Source organism: Gavia stellata, chromosome 4 (assembly GCF_030936135.1).
Source record: "Gavia stellata isolate bGavSte3 chromosome 4, bGavSte3.hap2, whole genome shotgun sequence".
NCBI classification, from domain to species: domain Eukaryota; kingdom Metazoa; phylum Chordata; class Aves; order Gaviiformes; family Gaviidae; genus Gavia; species Gavia stellata.
Genome location: NC_082597.1, coordinates 39,086,402 through 39,112,295, shown reverse-complemented (window position 1 = coordinate 39,112,295; position 25,894 = coordinate 39,086,402). Strand labels below are relative to the sequence as shown.

The 25,894-nt window shown below is 38.9% G+C and overlaps 1 protein-coding gene across 5 annotated transcripts in view; it reads left to right on the top strand.

Annotated features, from left to right (window-relative positions):
* The window catches only part of GRIP1 (glutamate receptor interacting protein 1), a 232,440-nt gene that overhangs the window by 106,446 nt on the left and 100,100 nt on the right, over window positions 1-25,894 (top strand). For all 5 annotated transcript variants that reach the window (XM_059816079.1, XM_059816077.1, XM_059816078.1 and 2 more), the window contains exon 2: window positions 18,258-18,338. In XM_059816079.1, coding sequence (XP_059672062.1) covers window positions 18,258-18,338 — 81 coding nt within the window. The remainder of the gene's footprint in view (window positions 1-18,257; window positions 18,339-25,894) is intronic.

Here is a 25,894-nt window from a genome sequence, read left to right as displayed (position 1 = left end):
GAGGACACATGTAATTGCCTGCAGGATCATTTCTCCTTCTCACTGACTGTTCCCAGCAGCCGTGTCTGACAGCGGGGAAATGCTCCGTGACAAGCGGAGCTGGGCCAGTGCTGGCCATTAGACTGTGGTGAATTGAACCTAGATTAACTGAACTTGTTCCTGCAGGAGCTGGAAATGATCATAGGCTGCGCTCCATAAAGATCTCCACGTAAGATTTAATTTCTCCAGAGTAGCTTTCCCTTGATGAGTTCTTGATAAACTCAAATTACTTGATAAATAGTTGATAAAATCAAATTAAAAATATATTTTACAGAAATCAAACTATTTACCTTGCATAATGTTGTTGCAGAAAGAAAAGAAGAGAATAATGGTTGTTTTGTAAACCCCTAGCGACAGGTCAGATGATATTCTATTTTGGGGGCATTTCTGAGGCCATCTAAAGCAAAGATGTATTTTACCCAGGAACTTAATTGCTTCATTCTTAAGTGTAGTTCTCATAACTGGAATTAACCATGTAGTCCTTTCCTAGGGAAAAATATGAATTTGAATTGTGAGCATAGCTCTATAGATGTTTTTTATTATTTAAATGCTTTGGTTTTGTGTTTATTTGGCTTTTATGCCAGTATTGGTACCACAATTTATTTCCTGATTTTAGCCAGTTCATACAGAATGTTTTAAAAAAGCCAAACCCCCAAACCTTACTGTTAACTGAGTAGCTAATATAAATGTTTTCTGTTTATGTATAATCTCACTGAATTTAGATTGTAAAGGTGATCTTTAGCAAAATCCTGTAGCTAGAACTTGAGAGAAGCAGTTGTTATATTTAAAATTAGCACATAAAGTGTCATTAATATAATGATGGAGGTTCACAGAGTTGCATTCTAAGTGCTAATCATCCTATCTTGTGGATGGGTTGACTGCTGTGCCTTCTTGGGTTTGGACAATTGGCCTAAAACAATCAGTAAAAGCCTGCAGGTGGTAGAAATAGGAGTAGAGATATGGGTAATGTGTCACATCTGCCAAATATCTGCCTGCTGAACCCATCAGCTAAATTAAAATTTCTTTCTCCATCCTTGATCTTTGCCAGTGTCAGTGTTAGGTGTAAAGTACTATACTCTCTGGGGTCTCCTGAGGATTTTCAGTGTACTGACTTGAATTGGCAGGGGAAGGAAAAACTAAAATGGACCAGAGATATTGTAAGTCGTATGGGGGGCTAGAAAACTACCAGGGTTGGGGGTTTTTTGGCAAGCTAAAATAGCAACATGAAGAAATGATAACGGACTAAGACTGTCCAGTGGAGCTGTAATTATAATTCATGATGGCTCTTCTCTGTTCATTTAGCCAAGATTTCATAAAAGGACTCAGTCAAATCAGCACCCATACCTTTACAAATGTGCACTACTCTTCATTGGTTTATCTGTTTGCAAATTTATTGTTTTCCATAGTATACTAGAAAAGGCTAAAATTCGTGTGAGACTGGAGATTAATTGCAAAGAATGTATAAATGGTTAGGAAGTCTTTAAATGTTAGAATAAGTTATGGCAGAGAAGGGAAATTAGGGGAATAAAGTTGTTTTTTTTTTTTAAATGGAAAGTCACTACAGTGGTGGTATTTGTCCATAGCTGACTGTCTATACACATGAATGGATCACAGCCTCTTCTCTTTCAGGACTCTGATGCACTTTAATAGACCTCAGTCTATTTTAAAGTGTATATGAGCACACATCAGATAAAATCTTCGAAGAAGGGGATGGTAGGCCACACATCTGGGATTTCAAAATAGATTGTGTGTTTATACCAAATTGCTGGATGATCTTTCATGGCCTTGCTATATCGAAGTGCTGTTATTCTGAAATTGGTATTGGTTTGTATCATAAATTTCTACGTTGGGAGTATTTATTTTTAATGAGCTTTATGAGAATAAATGTTACAGTATTCTTTTTAAAATAGACTAAAATCATGAATGTGTGACTTTCAGTATCCATTTTTGGATTCTCACATACAAATTGCATGTCAGACTTGCACACAGCCATGCTTACTGCAATTTGCCAGTATGTTCAATGGGAACCCACTACAATAGTGGCCTGTTTTGTCATGGCTGCATTTAGGAGCTTAGTATTAAGTTCCGTGTTTTAGAAATGTGTTTAGAAATGATGTTGTATGACTTGTGATGGATCTTTGCATACTTACAATAAAAAACATGATATTATTACATTATTATTATTACATTTTAAAACAAGATATGACATAACCCCACAGAAAAATGTATAGATGGTGAGTACATCTTGATTTTCACAATGCACTTAGAGAGCAAAAAGCCATGCATGTGCCTGAATATCTGCAAAACCAGGGCATGTAATCCCACTTCAGGAAAGCAGCCCCAATCAGGAGAGCATCCAACCAGTGTTTGACTTTAAAGCAACCTGCTAACTTTAAAATCCTGCTGCTTTTTGCTGGGCTTTAATAGGCACAAATGATCCCTTAAATTTTGACATACTTTTCAGAGCAGGGGCTTAAAGAAAAATACTACTTTTACTGTTGGTATCGTAGCCAGTTTGACTGAACTGAAGATACTATCCTGGCAATGTCAATTAATAGAATAAGCCTTTTGTGTTTAACTTACTTGTTTTAACTTCTGATGTACTTTTAATAAACCTATTAGTAAAGGACAATGGGAACATTTTATTCTTCATCATGGCTTTTATTGAAAAGAACGTAATGAAATAACTTACATTGTTTATATGAAACATTACATGTATATGGATTTTGGCATGAACTTGGGGAATAGACATTGTTTGATCTCTGTAGTCATTTTATTCAACTTTTTAATTAACTTTTTACACGCAAGTCTCAATAGACTTATTTTATACTGGAAGTGATGGGAGCAATCATGAGGCTAATCCAGTCCCTAAAAAAAAAAGTCATTAGAAAGGAAAAATTGTACAGAACAGTGATGGTTAAAGAAATAATTTCTGTGCCGAGAATTAATGTTCACTTTGTTTTGTCTTTAGGTTGTCATTGACACTTTTATAATTTTATTCCATCCATATAATGCTAGCAGTAACACTGTCATTGTTATCTGTGCTTCTCCGCTAAGCAGAATATTAATGAAAGTACCTGAACCAAAAATTCCTGCATGGTTGAAAAAGTATTAAGAGTTTCGTTTCCTGAACTTCATACCTTTTTTTCAGTTCCCACTTAGTTTCTTTGAGCTGGTGATGGTGATAGAAAATATATACAGCTCTTGCTAGCTCTCTTACTAATTTGCTTCTCACAGGGTGGAGCGTTAGCCCTGAAGCAGAAGGGAAAGCAGCAAAGTATTCATTCCTGCTGTGATACTGATGTCCTGGTGTCTCTTGTCAAATAAGCTTCACCAGTGTTTTCTAATTTGACCTTTTGCTATTAGGAGTAGAAACTCAAAGCTGAGGAGTTTTAACTTCTGCATGATTTCAAATCAGGCTGCTTCAGTTCTACTGTGTAATCAGCAAAGGAAATAGAGCTTGTTAGAGGAGCTTGGGAGGGGATTGAGAAGGAGTTGAGAAGTGGGATTAGTCTCTTCCCATTCATCCCTCCATAGTGTTCCTTCCTTTCATTTCCGTCTGCAACCTGAGTTAGTTTTGTCTTCCTCTTCTCTCCCTCTTCCTTATCTGACACGCAGCATCCTATGCTTTGCGTCTATTTATTTTCTGTTATGTTTTCTGTCAGACTTCATCTCTTTTTTTATTCCTTCTATTCCGCATATGCTGTTAAAATGTAATGCCCCTACGAAGGGGCGGAGCGTGGACACGAGGAAGCAGGCAGAATGAATGCTGCTGTAGAACATGCAGAAGCACAGCTCTGATATTTAGCATCCCTCGCCTCTAGTCTGACCTTATACAGGAGTATGAGGCATGGGAGCTGCTTTCACAGAGCTGTTCAGTGGGCGCGTCTTTTGACGGAAAGAGCAGTATTTTTATGGTAAGCTCTGAGACAATATGGGTTCAGAAAGCCTAGGGACAGTACCACCAGCTCAGCTGCCCTACAGCTCCCTCAAGGACAAGTCTGCTTAGGTTTATACTTTGCATGGAAATGGCGGGTGATTGGCAACTTTGAGCACTCATAAACCTCACAGGCAATGAGGTTATTATTATTTATTCTCTTAAGGCAAGAAGACAGGAATAGAATTGGAATTTTTGTGGAGTATAGTAGACAAGAAGGAAGTGTTAGCAAGATGTTTTATAAGCCTCACAAAGAATAATTTGAGCAAGTCCTATGTTATGTGTAGTGAAAGGCAGTTCTTTCTGCTGGAAGACATCTTTTGGTGTGTTTTAATGTTCGGAAGTATTTAAATTTCTAGCCAGCCAAAACCAATGCATATCTTCGAGCCTTTATAAGACCTGGAAGGCAGAATGTGTTGGCTGTGGAGTGCAGAAACTTGCTTTTTTTAGGCTCTTGGGGCAGCCCAGGGCAGCTGACTGTGCCTGTTAGTCTTAATGGCTTCATTCTTCTTTGTTTAGATACTCAGTGGTGTTGCACACCTTCATAGATATGTTCCATAATTAGATTGCAGTACAGAGTAAAGGCATCTTTTTTTTTCTTAGGGACCTTTCAAGAGATGTGGCACAGTAGTCTGTGATCTTTCAGGGCTTGACAGACAACAGGTTGAAAGCCACTGCCTTAACCAGCAGTTCTTACAGGTCTTAGTGGCTTGCTTTGCTGTTCTTGTGGTCTTAATGAGTGTGTTCAAATCTTTCACTCTGCAGCAAAGTGCTTGTTTCGTGCAATACAGAAATCATAGCTTGGAATTAGTGGCATTTTTTTAAAATACCAGTTATTTCTTGAAATACTTTAAAGATCAAACTTCTACTGTCATCTATCAAACATCTTGCCCTGGTTATTGATATAGGTCCTGTCCTCTGTGTTTTCTTGTTGATTTGGTCAATAAAATTCCATCTGTGCCTGCAGTTGTATCTGCTGGTTGATAGGGGTGGGATGCTGGCTATACAGATGCCTCCTGACGTGGTTAATAAGATATTGTTGTCTTCTGGATTTCAAAGCTATAGCAAGTAGTTGAAAGCATTTTGCTCTGTTCTTGCTTAGGAATTGCAGTTTTAATACTTTCTGTCATTTCTTGTCTTGAATATTTCTCCCTGCCTTCACAATGGTAGTTTACATTAACAAGTACTGTATTCTGCAGCAGGCTCTCCTTTTAGAGACTTCAGATAATGAAGAATGTAGCGTCTTTGTGAAATAATGGTGTGGCCTATATAGCTTAACTTTTTTTTTGCAGGAGCTTACTACAGATGTATTTCATTGGCTGCATAGTGTGCAGATGTTAATACATTTAGCACTTGCTTGGGTCTGAAGTCCGATACACCGTGTCTTATTAATTGCCTATATTCTATGCTGGCATCTAAAACCAGCTTGGTTTCCCTCTGTCCTTCATTATAAAAACCTGGATGGAGCACAGACTGGCCATGATAGAGTGATCTGGACTCTGGCGTTCATCATGCTGTTGGTCTGCCAAAACCAGGGCTTGTTTGACCTTCAGAACGTGGCAAGTCCAGACAGTTTGTTTGAGCTTCTGCCTTAAATGCTGTGTTTCTGCAGAGTCCTCTATCTGATACTCTGTCAGGTTGGTTCGAGCTATTTTTAATGTGTGAGATTTCCTATTATTTTTAATTGCTTTCTGCTGTCTGTTTGGCATTATTTTACGAATTGAATAAACCCATCATTAAAATTAAGCACATGTGCATGCACACACACGCACAGTATTATGATGGATCTGAAAGCACTGGCAACACACTGGTAATACAGAGAAAGATTTAATAATTATCTCACCATTATGATAGTGTTTGGACAAAAGGTTAATGTAGAGTTTTCACACTATGAAAAAACGAAATCCATGTTTATTCTTCCTGCAGTTGGGGTAGGCAACAGGTTGATGCTGTCGTCATTTCTAGGAGCTTCAGAGGCAAAGATGTTGTAAATGTGCAGCTGTGAAATACTAAAAGAGGAGGCCAGGTTAAAAAGCTTGAGGGATGCATGGAAAGGTTAAAAATTACTTGCCTGACTTCTTGAAGGTTATAGGGGTATAATTTTTCATGTATGTCTCACATCCATCTGTATCTGTTTCTTTATTGTTGTATTGTCCATAGGATTACAAAAAGCTGATTCAGACATGGGCTAAGTTGTAGACAGACAAAGATGTGGACAAGCAGTTCTAATAATTACCATTTTAGAGAATTTGAGGAATACTGCAGGCAATGAACTGCTTGCCTTAGATAAACTTTGAGATTAAATAGGACTCAGGAGGCACTGGCAAATAAAGAGTATTTGACAGGTTAAAAGGCTTGCCTTAAAGAACGGGGTGTACGGATAGATGCTGTCTGGAGCACAGAAAGTAGCCTAGGCTTTCTGTAAGCTTTAACTAAAACAAATAGGTATATATTGTTTTGTCAGCTTGACATCTCTCTTGTTACTATGCTTTGTTCCCACTCCTAAAAGCACACAGCACTTTATTTCAAAAGACTGTAACTCTGCACTGTGTTCAAACTTGTCACAGCTTCCAAAACAGTGAAGTTTTGCTGACAACTGAACTGAGTCAAAGTTATTGCACAGTGTTTGTAGATATATAGAGTAAGCTCTTCCAGGGTAGAGGCTGAAACTAGGAGAGTATTTCACAAGGGCATGAGGAGGGTGACAGGTTTATAGCCTGACTCCTGAAAGAAGCGCATTCTGAAAGATCAGTTTTTCACTAAGCCTGAGCCGTGCCAATTTGGACTAATGTGCGTCATTTGGACTATAAATAAGTGGGGTTATCCCACCAGCGTGCCAATATAAATACACTGGTACTGGTATAATGTTTATGCAGCTCCTAGTGGCAGTGTTAGAATTGTTTTATGAATCAAATAAAGCTTGTTAGCAGGATTAGAAAGGATAAGTATAATGTTGTAAATTTATACAACATATTACTAAGATGCAAAAGTATGCTTTATTCTTAATGTTGTCCATGCTGGAGTTACACTTGTGCAAATATTTGGTTTAAAAAATAATCTTACTTGTCACCAAATGGATAACCCAGTACAAAGTCAGCATGCACACCATGCTTCGGTGACAAGATCAGCCTGTCTTTGTGGTAAGTCATGCCCAGTAAGAAGAACTGGTAGGATCCGAGCCTAAAGCTCTGTGTGATTTCTGGAATGAACAGTACATGAGAGAGATATTTTTTTATATAAGAACTTTTGAAGAGGAGAAGAATGTTATTAGGAGTAATGGAATGACAGTTAAAGGAAGGTAAAAATTGTAGACTGATGGAGGGAACCATTTTCGAACTTTGAGATCTAATGCATCCTGTGGAGCGGTCTCCAAAGGAAAACAATGGAGATGTCATCACTAGAGACACTTACAGACACAAGTAGGCTGAAAAATACGTGATATAATTTACTGCAAATAGCATTAGTACAGCACTGGATTGGAGGTGGGATAAATAACCTCATGAAAAAATTACCATTCCTAACTTCTTGTCTTTGAACGTAGCATTGTGACTTTTCTTATCCTTATTTTTCCTGAAGCAAACTAAACTCCTGTTTCTAAACAGTTTAACATATTTTACTTACTTTTTATGCAACTTGAGTGGCTGTCTCCCTGTCTCAGCTATTACCTCTATCTTTGCCTTCCCACAGCGTACACACAACTAGCTTCTGCTTTCCCCGGCATGCAATAGAGAAGTTCCCAGCTAACATCCTCTATTCCCCGTCTCTGTCAACTGCAATGACCACAGCCTAGGCAGACGTTCCTGATCTGCTTTGCATTATGGTCTGCAGAGGTAGAATGTGGAAGGTGTCTTCTCCACGGGTACTCCTAGAAGGTCATTATCCATATATATACTGATGGGAAGGGGGAATGTAGAATTTTATGTCCCCCAATGGAAAAATCAGAAACCTTTAAAAGAATCTAAGAGCAGTTTTAAACATCATTTCTACTTTTTAAGTTTCAAGCAGTCAGACTGCAGTGAAAACCTCTGCTGAGGTTGGGCTAAGAAAGCACAGGAACAATTCTGATGCACAAGAAAGTTGCTGTTAACATCTGCTGGTACAATGGAGGTGCCATGCAGGATATGCACAGCTCAGATGACCAGCATATAATTCTCCTGTTGCATTTTATCCACAAATGTAATAGCAGATCATACCACATGTCATCTTTTGTTAATATATAGTGGAATGCTGCCTGCCAGGAAGCCAATTGCCTTTTGTCCCAAGGAGGGACAGCCATGGTGGGCTGCCATGGCAAGGTGGGCAGCCATGGCAGTCAGGAGCACGGTGGCTTAGCTTGAGGGCATCATCCAGGAGCCACGGGATATGGCTTGGCCCCTTTTCCCCTAATCAGCTATAACTGTCTTCCCAGCCCACCAAAATCCCGTCTGGAAGGGGTAGCTGAACCAAAGCTACCCTCACTACAAGAAAGACATTGAGGTGCTGGAGCGTGTCCAGAGAAGGGCGACAAAGCTGGTGAGGGGTCTGGAGCACAAGTCTTATGAGGAGCGGCTGAGGGAGCTGGGGTTGTTTAGCCTGGAGAAGAGGCGGCTGAGGGGAGACCTTATCGCTCTCTACAGCTACCTGAAGGGGGGTTGCAGAGAGGTGGGTGTTGGTCTCTTCTCCCAAGTGACTAGTGACAGGACTAGAGGAAATGGCCTCAAGTTGCGCCAGGGGAGGTTCAGGCTGGATATTAGGAAAAAGTTCTTTACCGAGAGAGTAGTGAAACATTGGAATAGGCTGCCCAGGGAGGTGGTAGAGTCACCCTCCCTGGAGGTATTCAAGGAGCGTGTGGATGTGGCATTGTGGGATGTAGCTTGATGGACATGGTGCTGTGTGGTGTTGGGTGGGTTGGTTTTTGGTGTGTTGTGCCTTGTTGTTGTTGTGTGGTGGTTGGCTTGCGTGGGTTGTTTGTGGGTTTTTTTGTTTTTTTGGTTTTTTTGGTTTTTTTTTTTCCAGGTTGGACTTGATGATCTTACAGGTCTTTTCCAACCGTAGTGATTCTGTGATTCTGTGAAAGGTAGAGAATAAAAGGTAACATTAAGGTCATTTGATGTATTTTTAAAGTAAATACCTATTCATAAAAGTGTTTTTCCATTAATGTCATCTGGTTTTCTGGCCCTCGGCGCTGCCTTGGCTCAGGTCTTGCTGCTTTGCTCAGCTCCCTTCTCCAGCAGCCTTGTTGGAATTTTGATCATCTTCTTGACATTGGTGTTTCTCTGTCAAGTTTGGCTCAAATATTCTTGAGGGATGCTGATTTAGCATTTACCAATGTTAAGCAATGTAACTGAACCTTTTAATTAATAGAACGTCATAACGAAAACAGTTTTCAATTTTTTTTTTTTTTCCCAAAAAGCTTACGTATGGCCCCCTCACACAATGCCAGCATGTGGCAGTACATCAGAGCGATGTGATGTTCGTAAACACACATGCAGGGAGGACAACAAAACCTTCCTATGGATCAAGATGCAACTCCTAACAAACGATGGCTGTTCAGGACAAAACGTGTAGCTTGAATATCTGGAAATGTTTCCTGTCAGTGAGACCTGTGTCACTTAGGAATTTCCTTTTAAAGGAAAAGGCTTATAGCCCCATCCTCTAGAATAAAGTTGTCTGCAGAAGTTACATGTACAGAAAAAACCCAAACTATCTCATAGAGGAAAATCTTCAGTTTCTTTGAGCTTTTTCACTTTCCCAGCTTCTTCAGTTTCTATCTGCTCTGGTTAAGCTTCACCTATTTCACTTATGTGATGCCTGTATTATTTCCAGAAACAAGAAACAGAAGCTCAAGAGAACAGAGTGAAACTCACTTTGAATCCTAAAATCATGCAACGATTCAGTAATGATTCTGGTTTATGGCATTCAAGTTTATTTTCTTAAGAAATGCTTGATGCTGTATAAACAAAAAGACATATTTATCAGATTTAAAGTAGTTTGTGGTTGGGGTGTTATTTAAATAGGATTACTTCTTTATTAGATAATCCACTGAAGTGAATTTCACCATATGCTAGTACCTCTCGAGACATGTTTTCACCTTTCTGCAGATCCTGCATGTTTTAGATGGTCTTGCAAAGTTCTGAATTTTCCTGAGCAAAATAGCTTTGGGAGGAGACTTAGCCACTTAAGAAACCAAGCATTTCCATTCCTAAGCATGGGCTTAGGAAATTAACTTTGGACAAGCAAACTTGGAGGATATTCAAATCAAGCTTGCTGAGGTATTGTAAATATCAATAGGAAATGGATTCACAGTTACGCATAATGACAGTACCCTACTTCTCTTGCTTCTAGATTAAAACTGAGCTGCTACTGTAATAAGTAAACATATAATTCAGAAAAAAGAGAAGTAAATCTACATAAAGTATAATAAAATTGAATAAATTTTCACTTTAGAGAGACAACAGCTATTCATTGGGTGCTATAACTGTTAAAATTAAGTTTCTAAGAAAAAAACAGAGGACACATCTGCTAAACGTGGGAAAGAAAATTACCAGAGGAGTTATTCTAACTCTTCCTTCTCATAACTCTTCCATGTCACACACACCAACAAATGTTACTTATGGAAGCATTTGAAACCCTATGGTTTCTTAATAAAGACTGCTGGAGAGTTTGAGAAGAAAGGATTAAGATTAAATACATTCATGTTTGTCCTACTTGGAGCCTAGTTCATTAATGACTGCTTTACATGCAGCTCCTAGGAAATTTCAGATATTTCTAAGCTCTACTTTGAAGAGCGGCATTGCCATTTCAAAAATGAAGTCTCATTGGAAGCGACTGAAGCCATAGTTCTAAAGGAACTCAAAAAATTGTTATTCCTCTGCACCAGCAGGAGAAATTAATGCTTTCTTTCATGGTTGGAGCTCTCATAACAAGTCTGAAAGGATTAGCGTATGGGCAAGGCAAATTGTTGACATTTTGTTGTTTCATGAAGCATATACATTCAAAATCTGTACATTATACATCTGCTGAAAGAACTTAGCCAATTTTGTCTCTTTTTTCAACTGTTTATAGTCCGTTATGCTCTGACACAGCTGTGGTGACATTGTGGTAACCATGAATATTCCAGATGTTAATTTTTCTCTAGACTTTTGCATTATTTAAAAGCAAATCTTTAAAAAACATCGTCCTTTCCCAGGAAAAATACATTTGCTGAGATATTTTTTCATTATTGTTGTCAAGAACAGTTGCTAAGGATAAAAGTTGCACCAGGCTAAAAACATTTGTGCCAAATCTCCCTTCAACAGCCAAAGTAAAAGTCCCACTATTCACTGCTTCCCAGCAAATTTTAATGTGGTTTATCAATTCAAGTGTATTCAAAATTTCAATTGTAAAACTTAGCAGAGTTTCAGAACTTCCAGTTACCTTTATAAAGCTTCAGTTATTAAAAAAAATAAAAGGTCTGGGTAGTAGTATTCTTGCTATGATTCATTTACAGCTGTTACAGCTGTTATAGGTTCAGTTAAGTTGTGTTGGTATCTACCGATTGTGACTGCTACTGGTTACACTGATTGGGGTATTGCATAAATATTCAGCATTATTTAGTCAGTTCTCATTCAGAATGAATGAACTTAATAGATTAAGTTCAGGGAAAAGATTTGTTCACAGTCTTTAAAAGAAATCCTCTCAGCTGGAAGCTGTAGGGCAGTGTGATAACCAAGCTTCAGCTCCCTTCTTGATATTTTTTTCCCTTCCCATTGCTGTAGATCAACCTGAAAATTACATTTTCCAGAATTTGTAACAGTTCAGAGAAAATGGTTATGCATTTTTACCAGAAACAAAGAGCTGGAATTGAGGAGTTGAGCTTAGGTGGGATCAGGGGCATTTTTCTAGAGTGGTCCTGATGACTTTGTAGTGGCTGGGCTACTCACAGGGGTACAGAGGGGATCTTGAGTTCAGATTCCCTCTTCTGCCTGATCCAGTGCAGGGCTTGGAGTTGATTGTAGAGATAGCTTTAATCTTTTTTACTTTGTATAACATACATCAAACATTGATCAGAGTGAGCAAGCAAGACTGAATGATTGTGTAGCTGGGAGTTTGGGTACTCATCTATGAATGTGAGACCAGGGTTTGAGTCCCTGCTCCAGTAAATATTTCGGCTTTCTTACAGAATGGAAGATCTTTAACAGATAGGTCTGAATTTAGAAGAGAGTGAGTTGCTCCAGGAATGGTCCTAAAAGTTGTACTGAGACTCTGTGTAAGCTTTTCTCAACTTCAGAGCTTCTGTAAACCACAGACATCAGTGGATGCATGTTTATTTTTTATCTGTGAAAACCTCCAGCTGCAAGCTGTGGGGATAACTGAGAATGCTGTAGCTCAGAATTTACCAACTGTCACTGGTATGATACTGTGCCAAAAATTTTGCCTTTAGATAATGCTGAGCTTTATGCCATTTAAACATAAAATTCAGGATAAGTTTCAGATATAAGAAGTATGAGAACCTATGGTATTTTGTGCTGTGCTGGCAGGGTTCATCAAAATCTGTTGCTTTTAGTGAAAAATATTCTTCATTATAAAGTTAAGGAGTGGCAAATTTCTGTGAAAGGGATATTACAAATCTAGGAATGCCTGAAGTAATAACTGTGACCCTGGTGCTTTTAATTTTTGAGAAACTAATCATGGGGATGTTCTTCTCTCAGCTGTAATCATCCTCTTGACAATTTGTTGTGTTGTCATCCTCTACCTCTGTACAGGTATGTGATTCTCTACTAGTCTGCGGTGCATGCTATCCCAAACAGTGTAAGCAAAAACACACGCAGTCGATCTTACTCCTCCTGTACACTGAGACAGCTGGAGGTGTAGCCAGCTGAAGATGTAATGTGCTTCCTTGTGGAGTCTTGGGACTCATGTTTAGTTGAAGATGGTTCGCAGTGGGGGAACATTTGAGGAACACCTCAGATTTCACTTGCTTGGGTTCTGAAGTTTACTTAGGAGCTACATGGTCAAACTCTAAAAAGGTTTAAATTCAGTTCTCTCTTGGCCGAAGAACAGCTTATCCTGCCGCGAGACGTAAGTAAGCTGTTGAAGAATGAGAATGGAAAACTGAAAGGTGGAAGTTCTCTGTTCTCCCTCATAATGCTCCTACATCTACTGTTGAAAAAAATTTAATATAGCTTCCAAGCTCCTCAATGTTAAAAAATCACCCTGCATTTGAAATTCCTCACATACAAATTTGGTGCCATGTTATTTCCTCTGCTCCCAGAGGAATGCAGGCTTTGCAGAAGAGAAACAGGTACAAGTAGTGACGTAGAGCTGAGAATTAGCTGTTCCGTGGGAGAGACAAGATAGGACCGTGAAGGAGCTTCACATTTCCTCTTCCTGTAGGAGGGCCAAAGTGGCAGCCGCTGAGCCACTCAGTAGCTGTTCCCAGTGGGGCGGGAAGAAGCTTGCCATTCGTATCCAACAGGACGCAGTTGTACATAGTCGCCTTCTGGGACCACCTGGTGCTGCACAGGATTTGGACGCTTTTACTGGGTTCGGTAGTTATCGCCTGCACATGCGTCAGCAGCAGTGAAGGAAACATCATCTAACCGGTTGTGAAGACTTGAAGGAGGGAGTGCTCTTAGGTTTTACCACATCTGTAAACAACATCCTTGTGGCAATAGCTTTCATGGCTACCTCGAGAGACATGCAAATGGTTCAGCAGCCATAAACCGCCCAATACGTTGAATTCCTGGCCTTGACTGTTGAGGAAATATCTTTAGGCTTTCCTTTTATTCCTTATGTGTCCCCAGTTGGTATCCTTCAAACGATATTAAACTGAATACAGCAAATATCTAAAGATTACATACAGTCATTTTGCTAGCACAGTACCAAGCACTTTATAGACATCTATACACATTGTCCAGCACATAATCTTTGTAGGGTTACATTACTGTTGGTTTGTTACAGCGTATAGAGCCCTTAGTCTTGGACAGAGGGCCCCCCCCTGCATAGTAAGAGCAACACAGAATGATATAAATGGGTCACAGCATGGTCCCTAGCTCAAAGAATGAATCATTCATTTACAGGGTAGAGATGCCAGCAGGTTAAAAATAGGCAGGAAAGTGCAAAAAGCTGTTCATCTGCCTCACAGTCAATAGCTAAAGGCAGTAAGTGTACAGTAATAGCTGTAAGCAGTAGGACTACTTGCCTGTCCACTTTGCAGTTACCGTTATCTTTGCAGTCTAATTAGAAGGATTGTGTGCAGAGCTTTGAAAAGATGATATGTGAGCTACTGGTACTGGTATTTGGGACTGTTCCATGAGGACAAGTAAAAGGAGGGAACAGGAAGATCATTTTGATTTGCTGGTTAAGAATCTCAGTAATCTGCAAGATTTCACCTCTGGGATTATTGCTGTGTTCTGCCAGGAAGGAGGTGAATTACACAGTGGGCATCTTGTTCGCTATTGCACATTTACAACTGCAAGAAACATGCAAAGTATGAATTTTGGGGGAAAATGCCCCCAACCTGTTAACAGCATAAGAGGGTTGGTTTCCTGTAGTCACTGAGTAAAGAGAGCTGCTGGCATAGCAGTCACCTTTATGTGACCTACTGATTTGGTAGAAATTGTTTGCCCTGGGTTGTCTAATCTCTTAGATGAAACTGGGGGGGGGGGTGTTGGAAGCCAGTGATGTAATTAATGCAGCTCCAAGAGCGTATGTGCATAGCTAAGCTAGTCCTACTGTAGTGAACGTGGCCGCCCGCAGTGCGATTCCTCCAGAAGCGGGCAGGACATGGTGCACCAAGCAGCAGCATTTGCAGCTGCCTGTCTGTGTGTTCCAGGTGAAGGCCTTTCTGTGCTTGGAGGCGATGCAGTTTGGCCTGTGAATTCTTTATGGACTGTGACTTGCTCCCTGCTGATGTATTATTATTAGGGGTGTAGCTAGGTGAGATTTACGCTTCTGAATCTAGCCTGTTTCTCCCTCTGCTTTCTAGGTGTGTCTTCTTAAACACGTCACATCTTTACCCAATTTTGAGTTATTGTCTCCTATTGCAGGGAATGCTTCGTACCCTTTTGCTCCTTTGCCTCTTCAGGGTGTTGGCTTGCTGGGTTGGGTTTCGCCTCCAAGAAGTCTATCTGTGCTGTAGAGGGTGAAGCTGGTAATACAAAACACCTAGACAAATCCCTCTAGGTACCGCTGTCATGAGATATTTTTGCATGTTTTAAGACCCTCCCTGCTAACTATAGAGCAGATGAGGACATCAGTAAATTATGATTTGATAATAAATTCTTGTGGCCACACATACAACTTTGCTAATACATACAAACAGATTTTTCCCTTTTTGACAACATGAATGTGTCTGACATTTCAGGGCTATCAGGGCTTCCTTGTCTCTTTAGTTACTCTGTTCTTTAGGATGACATCTATTTCTGCATCTGTCTGCTCTTTATATTACTTTTCTGTCTCAAATAAGCATCTCAATAAGGCTGTTAGCATTCATTCTCCAGTTGGTTATATTTGTTTTCCTTTGCTTCTGGGAATCCTTTACACTGATTTCTAGTTATGTTGCAGTGTGATTTTACTGTTAAATGGGCATTGAAAGATAATTCCTTCCTGTCCTGGGAACGGCTTCTCAATCCACTGATGATACAATGGCTCATTGTTCTTTCCCAATAATAATTGGGTGTATTTTGCATGAACAGGGGTTCAAAAGTTTATGAAGCAACTTTTGGGACCTCTTTTTTTGCTGTGAAAATATGTAGACAGATTGAGAAATGTAACACAATTATATGCCTACAGTACCTAACCCATATAAATATCTGACAAGTTTTCGATGTTAATATGCTTAAATTAAAATACTAGCTTACTCATATATGCAGTCTCAGTTACCTTTCATATCTGCCAGTTATTATGTAGAAAATACTAGACTTTTTGCTCCAGCTCCCTCGTAAGTAGTTTGAATGTGCACTCCCCTCCCCTCGTTGGTGCTGTTAAGCAGAAAGGTTTGCAGGCTTGTCCTTTATTCTGAAGTCAGGATAGCTGCAGGTACGCCCAGTGCAATGCAATATTGGGAAAATCTTATTCCAACCAGAGACTGTAGCTGATTTGCTCAGTGACAAAGATTCAATGAAAAAGGTCTGGTTGTGAAAATTCTTCTTTCCTTTTTGCCTTCTCTCCAATCTGATGAAAAGAATTCATATGTAATAAGTCTGCCTAAGAGAGGACTGTTTTGTTCTGTAAATTGGTACATTTTTCATAGGTAGGGCATGCATTCAAATAGGGCCCAAAAGTCATCATCATCCGTCGGTTCCTGAGAAATTGTATTATGTTTCCTGCCCACTTTTTAATAGAAAAATGCATGTCTCACACTATCTGCTGTCATGTTCAGCACCTGCAAATAAGTAAATGGATAGGACATGTAAGCTACATGTTATTGATGAGCTCTATTTTTTTGGTATTGATATGAGTTAGCAAGGCTGTTCAGAGAGCCTTGTCTTGAGTTCGAGCTCAGCGGCGCTTCTTCTATAAAAGAAGAAAGATAATGCTACTTCTTTCAGAAGCCCTAGTTCACTTTTATTTTAATTTTTTTCTTTAATGAGGGGATGTATATTCTGCATATGCAATAATATTAGCTTTTCCACTTTCCTCAAATGGAAGAATAAAGGTTTACATGTCTACCTTTTTCTTAAATTGTGTAGCTGGATCTATGTTAATATTTTTTCATGCTTCTGTATTTCCTGCAGCTGCCAGCTTTATTTTCTTGGAGTTTGTACTAGCGTGCAGTATAGTCAAGCCTGTTATCTTTCTCCTTGTAACAATGTAGTCCTAAAGCAATGGGAGTTCATTTTACTGTAGAAAAAGCAATTATATTGGCTGTTGAGGTATTTTACCAATATACGTTCTTCATTACTTGCTGCATTTTCATCAAGGTGCATGGCTATACAACAATGTTTTGTCTTTTTCTTTCGTCTTTTTTTTTTTAACTCATTAAGGTTTTTTGTTACTGCATCCACCTAACAGAAGCAGAGTTCATTGCAGATGTTCTAGTTTTAAAAGCCAACCAGCTCTTCTAGTCACTTCTTTCTGAGACCTGGTTTTAAATTAAATTATGCTATCAGACCCTTATCTCACTTGTATAAAAATGGACTGCTGTCTTTGATGCAAGTTTCTAAAAGAGTTTGAGACTTTGCAAGATGTAAGTAGTGTAATCAGCAAACAAGGTTTATTATGTCAAGAGTATCAGCTGAAAAGAAAAAATTGATTATCCAGAAAATGTTTATATGATTCTACTTGATCTGAGGATGCTATACCAGATAATGTAGTCTTTGATTCCTTTACTCATTGTTCTGTATTTAAGCATGTATTCATGCACATGCTGTAAGCTCATTGGTCCTTCACAACCTGAAGGAAAATATGCAAATAGAAGGATTTGATAATACTTGAAAGTGTTTGAGCACTCGATTAAAGGACCAGCAAGACAAAAGCCTAGTTTCTTCTGATTCTGTTCTTTTGATTGAAGTAATAAAATACATAATATTATTTCTTCTCCTTTGTTCACATTTCTTTCCTGAGCTTATAGCTTGTCCTTTTTAAAGCTACGATATGGTTGATTTTTTCCTTACTGTTGTTCTGCTCTTAAGAGGGGTGTAGAATTGACTTACTTTCTGCCTAATGCTGCCTTTCATTGATGACTCATCTGCTCATCCCACCGTTAGTGGTCTCTTATGTGCTGGGGTTGATCAGTAGGTGTTCCTCGTAGCCTCCTACTTAGACACAGACTGTCACAGTGCCATTCTTCAGGCATAAATGTGCCTGGCCTATTTGGCAACAGCTTTCTGATGTTTTCCCCAATCAATCATTACAACAGAAAAGGAACCACCCGCTGACAGATCCCAAAGGAAAAGGAGTGCATCTTTACAACCGGAATATTCAAAAGCTTCTGGAAGCTTTTCACTCCTGAACAGGGATGGTACCTTTCTCACTCAAGTCTTTGGCATGTGAAGCTTCTTAACATGAGAAAAAGGAAAGTTTCTATGATTATGTTAAAACCAAAAAGGCCATTGTATATCAAGCCTGTCATCAACTAAGTGTTATCTCTGATTTTTGTCTGACCCCATCCTTCTCATCTCTGCTATGCAGAGCCTTTGTCATCGAGTCTAAACATGACATTGAGCATTGAGTCAGCATTCAGAAATACCCATCCTCATCTAGCTCACAGCAGCTTGTGCGATCTGCATTGCTAGTTCACACAGTATTTGGGTTAAAATGACATTGTTTTTAACATTATATTTAACAGTAACTGGAAGTGTTGCTTGTTTCTGTTTAGATGAGAGTCCCTACACAAAGTCTGCAAACCAGGCAAAGCCACCTGATGGAGCACTGTCTGTGAGGAGACAGAGTATTCCAGGTAAGACTTGCTTTGCTTTTTTACAACACTTAACTTGTTTGTGAACAGCAAGGTAATACTAATCAAAATTCAACTGGTTACAAAAAGCAAATGAATTACAGTTTACTACCAAGCAACTTTATAAGGAAGGTTCCATGGGAGTTGTAAAGAGTTCCTGCAGTGAGGTTACCTTGGGCTTTTGCTGTGAAGAACATCCCTGTGTCTGTGTCTTTTGCAGCAGATTTCAGGCATTCATCACAACAACCTTTTCATCAGAGGCTTGCGTATTTTCAGGCCCCATGAAATCTGTTCTTTGATATCTGGTTTCGATGGCGTAGGGAGATTGGCTCATATTTTCCACTGCTGATTGTACAGGCTCAGAAATCTAGCAGAGCAACGCTCTGTCAGAGTTCTCATCTTAACGTGATTTTCTGCTACACGTAATCCTTGTATTTCCTGTCATCCTATCGCACAAAGCTGGACCATTAGATCAATGGTTAACTTCCATGTGATCTTCGAACCTGTGTCTCCTTTAATTATTTTAAACAAGTCTGCGAAAAGTGCCTATGAAAAGCAAGTTTTGTATGTATTACGCAACAATCTAAGCAGATTTTCATCTCAAGTAAAATTTGAGAGATCTTTTAATGAAAACAAATGAATACTGACAAAGGTTGTGCACAGGCAGAATAACTGATGTTGCCAGTCTCACCTCAAGCATGGTAACCTCTGACTCGAAGGGAAGATGTATTCCAACAGAAATCAGAAACTGTAAGGTCAGGTCACCCACCTTCTAATGACTAATGTTAATATTCTCTGTACTCCGTGGCCTTGTTATTGAACAAAGTCAGACAACCCATAAGGAGGCTATGGATACAGGGGACAGATCTCAGACCTTTACCACTGCCAGGCTCAGATCTCATCCCAATAACTGTAGTGTTTCTGAAGGGCCAAAGTACATGTTTTGTGGATGCTTTGTATGCATGTTTCTGTGAGAGAGAGATGGATGATTTACTGTTGCTCATAATGAACATTTTTGTCTGTTGAAAACATCCTAGTGATTTAAAGATTGTTATTTTTATGGTAGAATCATGAAGATCATAACCATTGTGAAATGACATGACTACAGTGTCCAGTGTCCAGTTATTGTTATGAGAAATTCTTTAAACAAACACCAACCAGATTTTTTTTCTCCAAGTCAATACAAATCAAGATTCATTGTTCTTCAGAGTGAATCAAGACCTCTATACGGGTACCTCTTCAGATAATGCTCGTAGGTCACTACTATTTAACATACTAAGTATCTACTTCTTTAAAAAAAAAATTTCAATTTTTTCACTGTGAACCTAGTAATTGTCATTTATGGTGTGGTTATTGTATTTATAAAACACTTATTCTAAGGCCCAAATACAGACTGAAGTTCATGGTTTCACATGACATTTTGAGAACTGATGATTTTCAGTTATGTTATTTAAAGACAAGGTTTGATGAAAATTGATGCGGTGCAATTTTTCTTTAGAGCGTTTGATAAGATTAGAAATTTTGAGCGTTGAATAGTTGACATGACCAACGCCCATTTATTTTTAATATTTTTAAAAGTTGCTGCATATTCTGGAGTTTTTGAGAGTATTGCAGAGAAATCTTTCCTGTGTGCTCTGCATGAGTCACAGTTTGTTCAGAGAAATAATACTGACAAGTGTTTGGTGAGATGTACTCTGTTTCATTTCAGGTGTTCTGAAAAAAATGATCTAAGCTTATGTATGTTCTTCAGCTTTTAATATAGTGAAGACATTTATCTTAATGCATTCTTGCATCTCTTGACCTTAGGAGCCCCAAAAGATAAATGAGATTGAGTTGGTTGGAATATTATAAAAAAATAATAATTAAAGCTTCTTCATGCCCTGACAAATTCACATTCTAGCACAGTGGATGTTGTGGGTTTAGATACATAAATACCTTTGTAAAACTAAGCACTGTTTTGGGAAGTAAATTGAACATTTAGGAGCTGATTGAGGTTTCTGAAAATAACCCATGAACTTTTATATCACTTGGACACTGAGAAAATTTGACCCCACGTTTTATATGTAAGCTAGCACCTTGTAAATAGCATCTATTCTTGCTTGTCTGTGGGCAATTTATCCACATTATGGATTAGTCTTCACACAGATGCAGACGCATCCCAGCAACCAGCTTGGTTTGGCAGTAAAAGGAGTACTAGTAGCATTAACTAGTAGCATTAACTAGTTTGAGACCGGAAGTAGTACAGCTGCTTTTGGTTGGGGACAGGGTCTGGCTTCTGACAGTTTGTAGGTCAGCTCCAAATAGCTTTTGAATTGGAAGGTATGATGCAATGAACCTGGTAAATTCTTCTAGCCCTGGATGGAGACATGTCAACTGGAGTTACTGTCAGTAATCCTTACGTGGGGAGGGTACACTGTACGGAAAGCATTAATTTCTATTCTCCCCAGGTTGTATGCCTGATAAAATATCACATTCCTAAAGTGCTGTTTTTTCAAGCTTGAAGCACAGCGGTGCCTTTGACAGTATAGCTGTCTAATCCACTGGACGCTCTGTCATTCCTGAGACACGGACAGTAGATGTCCTATTCCCAAGGAATGCTCTGGCCATTGAATCAGCCAAGAGAAAACTTTTGGGTTTTAGCAAGGTAAATGATCTTATACTGAGCTTTGCATGGGTTTGAACAGCCTGTGGAAAAAAATACTGGTGAAAATATATATCCAGGATGCGTGATGTAAATCTTCCAGTGTAGTGTGGGATCATATCATCTCCCTGTGCTTGGTGAAAGTTTCTTCTCACAACATTTGAATTCACTTTAAAGGATTCCAGTGCTCCTTCCATTGGCCAGATATCAAAAAGAGGAGCTTTTGTCGCTGTGAGACCTGAAGCTACTATAACAACTGTAAACCCCAAGAGGTTTTTATCCTTCCATGTGAAACTGTATTGAAAGTGCAGTATTGATGATCAAAGACTGAATGCACAGAGAAATAATATAATTCTGTGGAGGTTAGATGGAGCTCAGACTTGGTTTATTTTACAGGAAAAAAATGTTGAAATAATCATTTTATAATTAAAGTCAAATGAGCACATACTGTGAAATCAGTGCACTGAGTTTAATTCCTTTCATCCCCAGAAGCAGGGAATGGATTAAGCATCTCTCTGGAGCAGAACTCGCTTGCTTAAGATGCAGAATGCATTATTCATGTGATGAGACTACATGTCATATTTATCATGTCTTCATATGGCACAAAATCAACATGCAACAGATCCTTTCAAAGGGATTTACAGAATTGCTGAAATTACAGTTAATTCAAATTATATGCGTTAATATATTGCAGTTTGAAACTTGGGTGTAATTTTGCAGATGTGTAGGTGTTTATAGTTATATATACATGATTGTTTGAAACATTTAGCTTTACAGTCAGAATTCCTTCATGTAAAGGTGAGGCTTGAGGTAACGCCAGCATGACAAGCAGCCTCCAAAGTAAGAAACAAACAGATTTTCTCCTCTGAACCTTTAAATTTAGACTGTCGACCAGTATATAATTAAAACTTATTACTAGTCTGCCCATGTAGTAGGTTACAGAAGCCAAGGGGATGTGGACTGTGCCTCATTCAGGAAACTATCACTGTTGGACTAGTACTTAGGCACATAAATGAAAGCAACGTGTTTCAAAATTCACGTAAGACCCTTTTCTCAGAATCACAGGTGCAGTTAAAAACATCTGTAATTTAAAAATAAAGTGTTTGATACTCACTTGTTAGCTAACCTCTCGAATCCCTAGGTTTAGAGGGCCGTAGTTCCCGTTGAGTTCCTGGGCTGAGGTTTCCTCCCGGCTTGCCGAGGGTCCGAAGCAGTGCCTAGCTCTGAGGGAAAGCTTTAGGTCAATAGCATTTGAGTCAAAGGTGTCGTTCCTGTGGTTGCTTATTCCTGCAGGAGCTTTAAAAAGGCCATCAAATATTCCAACAGTACTGATGCAATGTCAAGAGCTGATAACCACTATTAAAGAGGCACTTTGAAATCAAGGAGACTTTAACATATGCTTAAAGATAAGCATGTTCTCAGTGCTGTCCTGAATGTGGACAGGCTGAATAGCTGCTCCCATGCTTTCCAGACTAAAATCCAATGCCCTCTTATCTGTTTTAACAGTGTGGAGAAACCTGTCAACACTGATGTTGTGCAAATTGTTCACTTCATGTATTTGTTTATTTTCAATTCATCACTGAAAACTGGGAGAGATGGAGGGGAAAGAAATGACCTGGCACAAGCGTAAAAGTAATTCCTCCATAAAACAAAAGAAGACACCATAAATTTGAAGCTGATTAAAATATTTCATAAAATCTGCAACAAAAGTTTCATTTTGTTTTTAGTCCAATTCTGTATGTGCTTTTTATTGAGTCTTAAAAGTTACTATTATTAAAAAAAAATTAAAATAAATAGTCAAATACCCCACAGTTTTTAAAGAGCTGAAATGTTTCAGCTTCTCAGTGTTTTTATTTTTGTTGGCTGAAATCATTAGTAAGTTTCAGTTAAATTCTGCAAATGGTTTTGATTGGGTTTAAAGTCTATTTTTTTAGGGGAAAGCTGATTTGTACCCAATCTATTTGACATTAATTTAAAAAAAATCCATGCATTTTACTTGTTGCATTTACTGACTCAGACATCTGCACTATGGGAGACTTCTAGAAATATGAATTTTTATTGCCTGAAGTGGTCAAGGGCTCAAGAAAACTATAATGCAAACTGTAGTCTGGGACAGCTGTTTGAATCATCTGTGAATTCAGAGATTTAGTTTAGCTAGGAGGATTGCAGTCATGTAGCTCGCTCTCTCTCCTGAGTGAATTCTTGTTCAAAGAACTGGCGCCAAATAACGAGGAGACATAGTGGGAATATTTCCTCAGAGGAAATTTCCTTTTCTCTGTGACAGAAGAATAACACAGCTGCCTGCCTTCTGCCCTGCTCAATGCACCTAGCAAAAGGTCCTTGAAGTGTTGCCCCTCATCGTGTTGTCTTTGAGCCACTCTTGTTTCACCTCCTACCTAACCCTTGTGCTCCAGCTGTGCCGGCCCCTGGGACCCATAGGAGCCGTTACACCTTCCCAAATCTCATTCCAGCCACCTTCTACTCCATGGTGATACTTGATCTGCTGAACAGGCAAATTGTCTGTATTTATGGTGAGAGTGTGTGCCAACCCTTATGGAGAAGAGCAGGAAAGACCAAATCTGCATATTATAAACCATTCCTTGACATTTTTTCCACCATGGGGAGCCTGGTTTTCTCTCTAACCTATTTTTTTAATTATTATTTGTCATTTTCAAGTTTTGAATGCAGTTGCAGGGATGTACTAACAGGTCAGTTGTTAAAATAGGTCACTCTACTCTGAAGGATAATTGTCAAGACTTTGAAATTGAAGTGACCAGATTTTTCAGTTCCTTTGTATATGCGTGAATACTGCACTTCCTTTCCACACTACCTGATTCTTTGAAGGATGCTATAGTACAGGTTTCCTATTTCAGCTCACTGATGATCTCAAAACCAGGGCTAGCCATCAAACTGGAGGGAAAACACAGAGTGAATGTATAGCCCTGAGCGCGTCTTCTGCAGGTCTCAAGCTCTGGTATTGTTGTTATTAGCAGTTTTGCAGCCTCATTTTTGGGGAGTTTGGTAACAGAATTTTAATGCAAAAATGAAATGTTAACCATAATTTTAGGGTAGGCTGAATTTTGAACTACTGAGCTAGAAGGGAGCGCACGCAAATCGAAGAACTTTAAAATGCCTTGCAAGGATAATATTTACAAAGTTGGTAATAAAAAAATAATTACTGTATGATGTAGTGTCCTCAGTAATTGCTTAGGACACAAAATATTCCGAGGAGAAGTCATAAAATACTGAATTATTGTAATAAAAACAATAATTAATCTCCTGGGAATTTTCAGGCTCTGAAATGTTTAAATACACAATGTATACATTAGTAGGAAGCAGTAAGGCAGTTTTCTTCTAATCCTTGGTTCTGAACACATACAGGTGTTATTTAGCTATTTACAAAAATACAAAAGTATGCCTTTTATTACCCTCCCTGCCCCACAGCCTGCTGTGCAGCAAATGTTCATATTCTGTCTCAGGCTGCACCGAATGTGACTTTCCTGAGGGGTTTGTCTACTGGCCACAACTAACGAACTTGAATGTAGGTCAGCTGGAAGCTGAAGAATTTTAAAGACCACTCTGCTTTCTTCACTATGATTTTGGGTTTTTTGTAACATATAGAAATGTCTGTTTAATCTTGAAAGCAAAAATATATTGCTATAGAAAAACAAGCAAAGGTCATGAAGAAATAAGAAAACAATTGAGAGTTAAAATATATACGCAACTCCAGGATCCAGTATAGATTACCATTAGAGACAGAACATGTGATCCAGTTATGATGAGTTGCTGACATAAAATTTCATTAGCTGAATTTAACATTTGTGCGTGTTATGCTACAATTTAAATGAGGAGAAGGTTTGTACAGCATAGTATGATACTAGAATATATAGAGTGCATTATTTTTCTTTTACGAGATAATCTCGGAAATAAGGGAGAAATACAGAAAGTAATACAGAGAGATAGGAGAAATTGAAAAAAAAAATCTACATGGATTAAAAAATAAATTAAAGACTTCTGATGTGATCCAAGGATACAAGTTTCATTAAATGACACTGCTTAGAAGGGAAGACAGGTCCCAGGTTATTCTTGTTGTAGCTCAGCTGTTAGCACCTGAGCCAGGTTCACAATGACTGACAAATGTGACAGACAGATGATCCATCCCCCGTAGGTAGATGTTTACCTATGTGCAAACACACCTCCAGAGGCAGTTTTATTTTCCTCTGTGATTAATATGGCATTGGCAAGGCAGCGGGTGTTCAGAAACAACTGTTCTCATGCTTGCAGTTATCTTGGTCCAATTCCTTCAGACTCCTGTGTCAAGTAAAACCACAGAAGATGTAAACAATCCCATTATTTTTTGACAGAGTGCTGCTAAGTTCAGCAGCCCCCTTTGCATCATTTGCTACAGGGCAGCCGCCTTCTCAAGCAATGTTGCTTAACTCGTGCACACCTCAATCACCTTTTCCAGCCTAATCAAAAGAAACCTGCCTTGCCTTTGACTTCAGCTTCCCTCAGATTTCATAAGCACTCCCATTTCACAGATGCTCTGCTGTCTTACCATAATCCTTCATTCCCTACTAAAATATTAAATAGTCTTCACTGGCTAACTGGTTTTGCAGGTTAAGAGCATGATTTGCCTGAGGAAACCTGTCACAAAATTATCCCCTACGTTTTTCATAGTTCTCATTGTGGAAAAAAGAATTCATTGCAGAAGTAAAACCTGAAAATAATGTATATATCTCATTAAAGGCCCAGTTAGGAAATTGAAGTGTGCATTTTAATTTGCATTTGTCTCATAGACACTTACTTCTACTGTGTACTTTCCAAAATCAGCACAGAATGCTCAGATTTGCCACTGAAGAGGTCTTTAGCATTTAGAAATCCATTAGCAATAACCTCTGCAGTCACAGTTATTATG